Source organism: Glycine soja, chromosome 12, assembly GCF_004193775.1.
Source record: "Glycine soja cultivar W05 chromosome 12, ASM419377v2, whole genome shotgun sequence".
Lineage (NCBI taxonomy): Eukaryota > Viridiplantae > Streptophyta > Magnoliopsida > Fabales > Fabaceae > Glycine > Glycine soja.
This window is the reverse complement of record NC_041013.1, coordinates 7,348,862-7,361,023: the sequence shown is the minus strand read 5'-3', so window position 1 is coordinate 7,361,023 and position 12,162 is coordinate 7,348,862. Positions and strand designations below refer to the sequence as shown.

Below are 12,162 nucleotides of genomic sequence, written 5' to 3'. Positions count from 1 at the left end.
AAAAATGAAAAAAAGTTGATTTGGACTGGCTTTCAACGTCCGCATGATTTGTTTGCTTTTGAAAAAGTTGGAAAATAACGAAAAATTCCACCTCAGCTTGTGCTTTTAACTTGGCAAAAACCAAAAAGCATTCACGCATGAATATTGAATGGTAAGATCCTCTCCCTCTCCAATGCTACATGAAATCAATGTTGTGACCCATTTACACTCTGGTGGCCACACCAACCCTTCTATTTAAATCCTTCTTTTCATTAGGAAGGGTTGGTGGGTAGCAACAACTACCATCATCATCAATCACCATGCACCCTAGGTAGAGAAAAACCCACCAAAAAGATCCTAGTTCTGTTATTTAATGTAACAAACACCTTTTCAAAATCTCAAATTGGGTTCACCTAATCAGACCCTAGCAATAACAGAAACCAGCCTAAGACAATATTTGAATAGTTAAAAGAGATAGCCATGATTTCATCGGTTGGAGAAAAGAGATGCTTGTGATTTAGTTTATTTATAATTCCTTTATTTGTGCATATTATTTATAATATTTTTTTCATCAATGTATATTCCACTTCAATCAGCTGCACTGAGCCGGTGAGCAATGGTATAATCCTTTTTTGGGGGGTCCAACTATGGTTTCATTTTACTTGGGCCCTAATTTAAGTAATGTTATAGGCAATCACTTGATGCACCCCCAAAATTCCTAATACTCTTCCCTTACCCTTCCTCTCCCAAGAAAATCTTAGCCTCCTCTCCATCAAACCTCCACCTGCACCCACCTCTACCCAACCACCCAACACCACTGCCGCACCCAAACACTACCACCGCAATCACCCAACGTTACCTCCACACCGCACCAAAGCCATCACTACGCCACCACCCACCACCCCCACGTGCATCACTGTGATGCACGGCACCTGCACACTAAGATTAAAACCAATAAACCTTACACATGAACAATAAAATTGACATGAGAATAAATGGTAAAAATAACATCTAAATAGTACTTAACAACCAGGGTGGAAGTCATTAAGAAAATATTAATACCTATTGCTTTCATATGATATGTCAATGGCTTCATAGTCTATATTTAGATTAACATATTTTAAAGTGAAAACGATTAGAACAAATTCAATGACCATCCCCTTTTGTGTAGGGGAACAGAAACTTAAAATATGAAACTTTGCTTACGTTTATTAAATTATTCAAGAATTCTCGTTTTAACATTTAATCAAAAAAACTTCGTACCCCATTGTCCAGAGGCTCTTCGCTATGCGAAGGTATGGGGAAGGGATATTGTACGCAGCCTTACCCTTGCATATGCAAAGAAGCTGTTTCCGGATTCGAACCCATGACCAACAAGTCACCAAGGCACAACTTTACCGCTGCACCAGGGCTCGCCCTCGTTTTAACATTTAATCAAGTGATTGAAAAAAATAATTATCTTCTAACAATTTTTACATCTTGTAATTTCCCTTTCTTAATTCAAATGTCCCTCCTCTTAATTTTGATTTAAAATGCGTTAGTTTAAACTAAATAACTAATACTCTATAAATTATTAAATAGTTCTATTTTTTAAAAAAAAAAAGCATTATATAGCTTTTAAGCTCTTGATGTAAAAAAACATTAAAATTAAATGCTTTCTTTTTTAATAAATATTAAATATTTTCTTTTCTTAACCAATGTTAATGTAACAAAAAAGAGAGAGAAAGAAACACATTAAAAGAACCGAATAAAGAAGCAAAAGAAAGAAAAAACAACTACCACATTTAAAAGCCAACCGAAGGTGCTTATCGTCTTATTAATTAAGATCACAGTGCTTGCTGCACAAACAAAAATTCAATACACCAAATCACTAATAATCAAAAAAGAAAATTTGATTCTAAAGCAGCACAAGTAAACTAGTTGCAAAGTCTACCTTAAATTCCCAGTTCCCAACTTCAAGGCCAGCATTGCTCAGTAGAGATCTCCTTCCTTGTGAGTTTCAATTACACAGTCTGCAGTTGGATAGGAGACACAGGTAAGTACAAAGCCTTCCTTCAGTTGGTTGTCATCGAGGAATGAGCCATCGGACTGGTCCACAGAACCAGAAACAATCTTCCCAGCACAGGTGGAGCATGCTCCAGCTCGGCATGAGTAAGGAAGTTCAACTCCAGCACTCTCTGCTGCATCTAAGATGTAAGTATCGTCAGTGGCTTCGAACTCGTTCTCTGTTCCATCTGGGCCAATCAGCTTAACCTTGTAAGAAGCCATGGCAGTGACTCTAAATGAAGAGGCCGACTTCAAGCCGAAAGATCTGGAAACGCTCTTCACAGACCTTAAAGAAGAAGGACACTTCACTATGGTGGCAACAATGGATGGATTTTTGCTTGCAGTTTGTAATGTGCAATGAGGGGAAACTTTCATAGTAGACAAGGTTGCCATGATTAGCCTGAAAATAAATCAACACTACAAAAATCAACCCTTTGCAAGTGGTTATCTATCACAAAGGGCAATCACAGTTAAGATAGGTTATACATACCAATTAATAAAAAATTAAGACTTAAAACACAATTAGATTCAGTTAAAGTTCTATAAGACATACATTGTTTGGCAAATACATTCATCAAATAACAATACCCTTCTGAAGAAACTAAAAGAATGAAATTTAAGATTATACAGCAAAGATATTTCACCTAGAGAATAAATGACATACACAGTATATGTCATTACTGATTCTATGTTGCACAGGTACAGGTATGGTATGAGTAAGTCTTAATTTTAACACTGTTGTTTCTTTAAGTTCTATAGGTATCCAGCGCAGGTATGAGTCAGATATGTCATCGATTTTGAAGTATCCAATATTCATGGGTCAGAGTTGTTGATTAAAGCACACAATAAAATTATCATGCAAGTGTCAAAAAATGAATGTGCTATAAACTATCTTTTATATCCACAAGTAATCTTTACATTTTTTCTATTTTGTATCATCGCATTGATAAAAATACGCCTTAATAATGACATGTATGAGAGATATAAAGGAACGTATAATCTTAAGTCTTCACCTATCAGCTCAAGTTTTAAGGAGTCTTAGTCTTTCAATAGTAGGAAACAAGGATAGTCTCTTTTAGATTCCACTTGCAATATTCACTGACAAAACATTGCAAGACACAAACACAACATTTTGTAGAAACACCTGATAATTGATTCATATTATTTCATGTCTCACTCGATTATGTCATTCAATTACAATGCAGTAGCCCAACACTCATACAACACAAACAAAAAGATTGAATGAAAAGTGACATCGATACTTCTCTATGCTTAGTTCTTCTCAACCCATAATGCTAAGACCAAGACCCCTTTACTAGTGCACATTCAACTATCCTCTGCTAGGCCAGGATATTAAAGTTGTTGATTTCATATTACAGAACCAGAGAAGGGAACCACCGAACTATCAAAACTATATCAAAGGTAGGCAGGTAAGTAAGTAAAAGAGTTTTAATCCTAAAGAAAACTGTAAAAGCAACTTCATATCATAACATTTGAATGAATTTATGCCATTAAAATTTACAGAGAATGGAACCAATTCCAATCCTGCCATATAAAAGGCTCTTGATTTATGGAGGCGTATGAGAAGAAGCAGGATGGTAATTCTCTGCTCTTCACTCGATGCTCCAATTTACAACGAAAACAACCTATAAAATTGCCTCATTTTCTCTTAAAACCAATAAATATTCTTATACAGTTGTTGCACATAAAACATAAACACACTCATAAGTCATAACCAGTCTAAAGACAGACCCTGACACTCTAGAAGTAACACTCAACTGCATCACTAAATAATTAAAGAAAAAAAAAAGTTTGTTTCTTTGCATTGAAAACCTCCTGATTAGATAACAATCCCAATTCCTAAGCAACCAACAGTGCAAGACACAAAGAAAAAAGAGAGCATAGCAAAACATGTATAAGTATTCACCCATATATTTGGTCACACCAAAACCCAAAAAAAAGATTTTTTTTTCTTGTTCTCTTAAAAAACAAACAATACCCATGTCCCGTAAGAATACGATGAATAGATGAAGATGTTATTTAATACATAAATCATAAAGATATAGAGTAATATATGTGCAGTTGGTAAGAGAAAAGAAAAACCCTGATCAAGATTGATGAAGGGTTTATATAAGTGAATAAAAAAAAAAAACTGCAGAGTCTAAGAAATATGAATCCATAGTATACATAAATAATGAATAAGAATAAGAAAAGAGATGTTGAAGGGGCTTACAGAGAAAAGAGAAGAGAAGATGAGCGGTGTTGAAAGCGGGGAAAACGAAGTGATGATTCACGAGAGAGGGAGAGAGAGAGAGAGAGAAGAACTTTGTTTTGGGGTTTATTATGAATGGTAATGTGTCGTATCTGTTGAAAGTAAAGTGAATCAGATCCTTCTGGCCCCTACTAGGAGCTAGCTGCCCACAGTTCCAAACACACCCCAACTATTTTTTTAATTTAATTTAATTTTTCTATCATGATAAAATTAACTTTTTTTTTAATAATGGTGACATTGATACATGTTAATTACTATCTAAACCTTCCACATGTGTGTTTGGTTAGAAAATATTTTTTTAAAGAAAAATAGATAAAGATATTTAAATTAATGTAGAATACAAAAGATGTAGGATTTATCTTATTTCTTTTTAATTTATCTTCTTTCTCCTTCTATTACACACAAGCCTATTTAAAATAGATGATTATCATGATTCGTGATGATAAAATTAACTGATAAGTGATAACTTAAGATTGTTAACTGAAAAGTTAAAATTTATTAATTCATTTTATTAAGTTATAATTATTTGATGAACTTAAATGTTTGATAAGCTGGTAAGTATAAAATAAAATAATAGAAATTAATATACTTATGTGATGTTTTTATATAAATTTTAACATAATTTTTGGTAATGATAATTTATACTTTTAATTTATTTTGAACAGCTATAATATTTTATTTACGATTAATTATATATTTTTTTAGTTTTAATTATTATATTCTTTTTCATATTGTAAATTCTACCATTCATTTTATATTACTAACTTAATGTTTCATGTCTTCTACAGTTTCACAAATATTAAATTCATATTTTATAATTTATAGGAGTATTTTTATATTAATTTAAATTTATAAATTATTAATAATTATTTAGTTTAAATTTTAATAAATATATATTAGAAATATGCCAATAAATATTTAAATATATTTTTAATAAACTATAATTAGAACAAAAATTTGTATTTAGTAATACAATTATATTTGGTATTAATATTTTATTCTAACTCCATGCATTAAAATAATTGAAAAGACTATAAATTATTAATTCTTATATTGATATCGTATAAATAGGTAATTTATATTTTATATTTTTTTGTTTCTTGTCATTAATTAAAATTATAAAACGTAAATAAAAATGAAACATTACATTAGAGGAAGAAAATAAGATAATAAAGCTATAAAAAATAAACGATATATATTATAAAAATATTGATTAAATGAATTTTATATGTACATTGTATTATCCTAGCAATAAAATCTCCATTTTTAATAAATAATAAATATATTTTAGAGGAAGAAAAATGAAGATGGATGTAACGTTCAATTTAAAATCTAAAATTAAGGTTATAATTTTTATAATATAATTATATTTCTAATGTTCTATTATTCTTTTATGAAATTCCTTTTCTTAAATCTATCGTATAAGCATAAATTGCAAAAAAATTTTAAAAAGTAAATCTGAAATGTTATTTATTGGAAAAATAAAAACATTTAGGTAATAGTAATAATATTTATAAGCTTACCTCAAAAGAAAAATAAAAATGAAATAAAACGAAAAAAGGTAAAATATTTTATAAAAAAAATACTTTTGACAATGAAAAAAAGGTATTACAAAGTTTTTTTATTTTATTTTTTCAAATTTTATTTTATTTGAATACTCGATTTTATTGCATTGTCTTTTTTATCATACATTAACAGGAGATTCATCTTTATCCTAAACCACATAAGCATTAATGTTAGATAATATCTAAATTTGATAATTAATGTTTTTTAACATAACTGAACTCTCACAATTTTAAATATTGAATAAGAAACGTAGAAATCAAACTAAAAGCAATGAAAAAAAAAAGACTAAGTTAGGGTATGAAAAAAATAGTATGACACATTTTTTGAAAAAAAAAACATAGAATTTAAAAATTAGTAAATAATATAAATTTACCCACAAATTCATCTATTATTTGTCTTCAACGTTTCACTCACCCTCTTAAAGGCTAAAAAGTGAGGGGGGGCGGGGGGGGGGGGGGGATAAAATAATTAGACTTGTAAGGTATGTCAAAGGAAGAAATTAACAAAATATCAAGTATGAAAATGAATATAATAAGATGAAAACATAATAAAGAAAGAAAAAAGAGCTATGAACCTACCCATACATTAGTGTTTTTTGCTTGTATTAATTCTGCCATTATGAATAAAAAAAATCAGAAAAAAATTAAGTGTATCGAAGAAAGAATAGTTAGCACAAATGAAAAATAAAAAGACTTGATGGTGAAAATTTGTCATCCACATGCATATATATATATATATGTAATTCAAATTATCAATTATAAATTAATTTCAATCAAACTTTATATATAATTTGAAAGTTGAAATCATAAATGTCATGTCACTTATAATTATCTTAATTAATTAATTTAATTCATGTAATTAAATATATTTATAGGAATTAATAATTATAAATATATTTATTATTAAGTATATTATATAAATGTTACAATCATTATAAGATTGACAAAATTTTAAAATATTATTATCATGTTTATTCCTAAAATATTATCTCAGATATTTTATAATTCCGATATTCTTAATTAATATTTATATAATAATATAATAATTATAATGTTTATTATAGAAAAAATATTTCATGTAAGATAGTGTATATGAATATTTGACACGTAATATTTTAGTACTATAATTAATCTTAACCGATTGAAATATATGGTCAAATTATCTACATTTTAGTTATCTTATAGTATTTAAGATAGTGTATCTCGAAATATCTACATTTTAATATTTATTATTAAGTGTACTATAATGTTACAATTATTAGGAAATTGACGAAATTTAAAATATGATTATCATGTTTATTCCTAAAATATTATCACAAATATTTTATAATTTCGATATTCTTAATTAATATTTAATATAATAATATAGTAATTATAATGTTTATTATAGAAAAAATATTTCATATAAGATACTGTATATGAATATTTGACGCATAATATTTTAGTACTATAATTAATCTTAACTGATTGAAATATATGGTCAAATTATCTACATTTTAATTATTTTAATCTTCATATATATAATATTTCTACCTTAAAAATGATACTTAAAATTAAGACAAATTGAGAGCAAATATTCAAATAAACTATCTTCAAAATAATTATATCATTAATTAGTTAGAATATATTAGTCATAAATGATTACTGCAATTAAATATTTCAGAATAAAATAACCATCTTAATGGAAGAGAATCAATATCAAATTATTAGGTGACATCATTTCATAAAATCAAATATATATATATATATATATATATATATATATATATATATAATTTTTCGTATCATATACATGTATTAAATTCATATTTTATTATTTATAGAATTAATTTTTTATATTATTTAAATTTTATTAAACATATATTAGTATATATATCAATAAATATTTAAATTTATTTTATATAATATTCAATAAATATATAGAATAAATTAATGTTGATTTAAATTATTTTATTAGACAATTAATTAAAATTATACATGTGTATGTCTGATAATAGTAAAAAATGTTTGTGTGAATTAGTTTAAACTTTACTTGGGTAAATTAAAAAACACTAGAAACAACTCCTTATGAGTTGTGTTCACGTATAATAATTTACTTTTAACAATAATTACTATATTTTAAAATATACAAGTAATAAGATATTTTTTACATTTTTTATTTTTATAAAAAAAATATACCATATTAATTTACACGGTTCTTAAACCTATTATATAAAATTTAAAAAAATATAATAAATATAAAATCTAAATATTTTAATTTATACAACTATTATGTACTATAATTGATTCTATTGGAAATATAATAAAATAAAATAAATATAAAATATGTATTAATTGAATTATTTGGTAAGTTGTGCAAAAAGTATAAAATAGAAACCCAAATATTGTATCACAGCTTAATACTCAACAAAATATCAATGTTCACCAACCACACACAGTTATCGGAATAACAATAAATTTAATTGGATTGCAAAAATATAAATAACAATATCATAAATAAACAAAAATTATTTTTAACGTTTTTACAAAGTGCAATAGAAAAAGATAAAATAATAAAGAATAAAAAAGTTAATGTTGTACCCAAAATTAAATGAGATACACACTAATCACAGCTATTGGAACAATAATGAATTTAATTGGATTGCAAAAATATAAATACAATATCATAAATAAACAAAAATTATTTTTAACATTTTTATAAAGTGCGATAAAAAGAGATAAAAGAATAAAAGAATTAATGTTGTGCCCCAAAATTAAATGAGATGCACACTTAACATTTTTCAAAATTAATATATGACACATAATTAACATCCATCTCATTTTAGGATGGATTGAGGTGGAAGGAAGAAAGGTAAAATAATAGATAACATAAGTAATTTGATGGAAAAAAAGAGAAAAATAGAAAGAGAAAAAAAAAGGTAAAATAAGACTGAAACATACAAGATATGTTTATAATTAGTCTTGTATTTTTTTTCTAATTAGTTATATGCGGCATATGTCAAATACATGTCAGGCTTACATGTCTTAAACTTTGAATAAAGCATATATATATATATAGATAGATATGGAGAGAGAGAGAGAGAAACGATACTCTATATCCACTATAATCACTGCTTACAAATTTGTTAGTTGCAATTTTGCATTCTACTAAAAGTAACTGATATTTGGCTAGTGACCACCATGAGCTGAAAGAAACAGCAGCTGATACATACATTGTTTACATTAAATACATTGTTCCTGCCATTGGAGTTGCCTTGCTTTGTGTACTTCCGTTGTCCTTTCTTTTTTCAGTTCCAACTGAATCCATTCAAGTCCAGTTGTTTACAACTCGTTTTAGTGTCTTTATTATCTTCAGTGGTTAGGTCCAGTTTTGAAGCAGCAAAGTAATTAGATGGCAATCCATAATCTTGAGAAACTTTATCAGCCACCGGTTTCACTGATTCTGTCCTAATGGTGCTTCCATTCTCAGTTTCTCCTTCAAGTCCAATGCTCATAGACAAGTTGCTTGGACTTCTTTTATCTGCATGCATGCTCAATGGGGTAAGGAAGGTATTCTTCTTCACTGGATCACACCAATTGAGGTCAGTGTTTGGTAGATTATTAAGATTTGGACCCTCTATGACTTCCTTTCTTTCCATGAATGTGTGAACATTGAAGGGTCTTAAGCTCATCCCTCCATTTTGTATCTCTTGCTCCTTTTGTGATCCCTCACAAGATGTGAGGCAACTGTCCATGGAACAGTCATTTGTATTTGGCTGGTTGGTTTGTGTTTGTTGGTGGGGGCTACATCCTTGTATCTCCTTCAGCCGATCTGAAAATGCTGAATTCAGACACTGAGAGGACACTTTTGACACTAGCTCTGAGAGTTGAAGTTTGGTAGCTTCAAGTCCTACTGCTCCCAAATTCTGTCTTCCAAGTGTTTCTTGAGCTTTCTCCAACACAGCCTGAAGGTATTTTCCTTGAGCCTCTATACGTAGCTGCAGAAGTCTTTGCACCTGGATGGGGTCAGACGGGTTTGTTAGAATTTACGCTATGTCAAAAAGCTGAAAGCTTTATGTTATGTCAATTGTTTGCATTAGTGGGTCTGAGATGTAGAAATTATTATATAGTCTGGACTATCATGTGTATATAGTTTTGACTAATTTTCATGTAGACACCTAATTAAAATTTTAATTTAAGAGAAAGAATTAATAGCATTTAATTGAGATGGAGAAATTATTATATAATTCTAAACTATCATGTGTCTATAGTTTTGATCAATTTCTATGAGATACATAATTAAATTTTTTAATTTGAGAAATAATTAATAACATTCAATTAGGTGTCGTATGTAAATTAGTTGGGATCATGTGATGGTCTCTGACCATGTAATAAATTTTAAGGTTGATGGGTTGAAATATCATGCATGGTAATGGTAAGTTGGTCTAACACACCTCAAGTTGCTCATTTAGTCTTCTCTGCTCCTCTATTTGCATATGCAGTGCCTCACTTATGTATAAATCTCTGCCAGGTACAAGGGAAGTTAATGAATGTCAGTATAAAACCTTTAGTGATAGAAATTAGAAAGTTCTTAAGAAAGCATGTGTGAAAACAAAATTTTTTACTTGTTGTTAGACTGAGGGGCAAGGTTTAAACTATTCATATGAGTTCCGTTATTTTCTCTGAGTCTTTCGTCTGTTGCTGCACCTGAATTTATGGCTGAGAAACCAGTTTGTTGTTCAGAAACAAAGCTTTGTGGTTCATTAGATGTTAGACATAATGGAGGAGATTGTTCTCTTACTTATTTTGTGTGTCATATTGTTACTTTGTCCATGCAGACTCTTGCTCAATCTGTATTTCTGGTGAGGAAAAAGAAAGGATCAGTAATTGCACCATACAAGTCAAGGTCAGATAGTTATGATGGGTTTGTGTTTGTGCATATTATATATGAAAATATCTTTGCATATCAATTTAACAGCTCTATATGATGAACAAGATCATGTTTTGCATGTAGATTCATATGGTAGGAAAGTCTTAGGATGAATTATTTCCCTTCTTATTGAGACAAAATTTCATATGTTCTATTGGTAGATTTTCTTTTGTTCTAACTTAATTAAAAATCAACGGTGGATGCACCCTTATTTTCTCATGTTATAGGAGTAAAATCTTTTTCTTTTTTAATAATTGTTATATATTTTGAATGACAAAAACTAGACTTGTTTAGTTGTGAGTACAATTCTCAAACTTTGGAGGGAGAATGATACTGGAATTCATTTGACATGCAAGGACTGGTGAAATAATTCATGTACTGAAAATAGTAGTCATAAGAGGACAGAAATATTGTAATTAATACAAACATATATAATACAGAAAACTAATGATTTTTACCTGGAGATGGCTCTTCAGATGATATAAGGTAAGACCCGGAATCCCTATGAGTTTCATTACCGTTTTTGGAGTTGCCTCTGCAGTACAAATTTTGCACTTTGAATTAGTCAACTAGAATTAAAAGTTCTATTCTATGCTCTTCGAGATTTGATGATCAACAAATGGATGTGTATAGTATTATATAGTAAGTACTCACTGTCAGCTCCTCCTAATTGCTGCACAGCTTCTATAAACCTTGCATGAAGATCAGGTGTCCATTTCAATCTAGGCTTAGCATCAGTTGAGAGAACAAGTCCAGAATCACCAGAGCCATTTCCTGTTTGAAGGAACATCTGCCTCTCAGAAGGGATTGGCATTCTGGAAGAAGAGTGAATGTTCTTTCCTTGATGTTGCTGATGAGTGTACATTCAACCTGCAAAGCCACTTATAAGTACTGTTTATTATAAGCACTATATATGAGTCCATGACATTTTAAAATCAATCAAACAACATAATCACCTGATGATTGCGCCTTTACCTGATCAGGCTTCTCTTTCTCTGAATGATCACTTTGCTACCAATGAAAGGTGAAACCTGATAATGCTCTATTTACAAGTATTAATAATAAGACTTGATAGTAATATATAAGTGAACCTATGTTAACTTGTGGTGCTTTGTCTTGTTTCTCCACTGCACATTTCTCTTCATTGCAAAGCCTGCTTAGACAGGTAGTTATATATGAGAGCTGGAGGGGAACTAGTAACACATGGAATCTTTGGTACAACCAATGGAAAACAGAACTTAATCCTTTAAGCATGGTGACCTGACAAATAGACCCTTCCCACTTTTTCCCTCACTTGTATTATGCTTGTGGACCCTCTTTCTTAGTTCCACTTTCTATTCTAAGGCAGTGCAAAATATTCCATTTGAGTTCCTGTTTAATTAGTGCATATA

At 29.2% G+C, this 12,162-nt stretch overlaps 2 protein-coding genes across 4 annotated transcripts; both read right to left on the bottom strand.

Moving 5' to 3' along the window:
- Positions 1–1,727: 1,727 nt before the first annotated feature.
- Positions 1,728–4,404, bottom strand: LOC114380500 (ferredoxin-like). 2 transcript variants are annotated; one of them, XM_028339590.1, is made up of 3 exons: positions 4,259–4,404; positions 1,913–2,425; positions 1,728–1,817 (listed from the first exon to the last, which is right to left on the bottom strand). In XM_028339590.1, the coding sequence occupies exon 2, from the start codon at positions 2,416–2,418 to the stop codon at positions 1,951–1,953; it is 468 nt and encodes a 155-aa protein (XP_028195391.1). In that variant the 5' UTR covers positions 2,419–2,425; positions 4,259–4,404; the 3' UTR covers positions 1,728–1,817; positions 1,913–1,950. The 2 variants fall into 2 exon arrangements, with proteins under 2 accessions (XP_028195391.1, XP_028195390.1); XM_028339589.1 differs by having other exon boundaries at positions 1,741–2,425.
- A 4,480-nt stretch (positions 4,405–8,884) lies between these two features.
- On the bottom strand, positions 8,885–11,926 carry LOC114378156 (myb-related protein 2-like). Of its 2 annotated transcripts, none has more exons than XM_028336698.1 (7): positions 11,728–11,926; positions 11,426–11,641; positions 11,230–11,306; positions 10,643–10,700; positions 10,467–10,560; positions 10,296–10,365; positions 8,885–9,857 (listed from the first exon to the last, which is right to left on the bottom strand). In XM_028336698.1, exons 2-7 carry the CDS (start codon positions 11,634–11,636, stop codon positions 9,150–9,152), a joined length of 1,218 nt encoding a protein of 405 aa, XP_028192499.1. In that variant the 5' UTR covers positions 11,637–11,641; positions 11,728–11,926; the 3' UTR covers positions 8,885–9,149. The 2 variants fall into 2 exon arrangements, with proteins under 2 accessions (XP_028192499.1, XP_028192500.1); XM_028336699.1 differs by having other exon boundaries at positions 11,747–11,926.
- Between the last annotated feature and the right edge of the window lie 236 nt (positions 11,927–12,162).

Coding starts and splice junctions, on each gene's coding strand:
- LOC114378156 (XM_028336698.1), bottom strand. CDS start 11,636: ATGTACACTCATCAGCAACATCAAGGAAAGAACATTCACTCTTCTTCC. Junction 10,701..11,229: donor ATCTGAAGAGCCATCTCCAG/GTAAAAATCATT, acceptor TTTCCTCACCAG/AAATACAGATTGAGCAAGAG. Junction 10,366..10,466: donor GCCCCTCAGTCTAACAACAA/GTAAAAAATTTT, acceptor TGTACCTGGCAG/AGATTTATACATAAGTGAGG.
- LOC114380500 (XM_028339590.1), bottom strand. CDS start 2,418: ATGGCAACCTTGTCTACTATGAAAGTTTCCCCTCATTGCACATTACAA.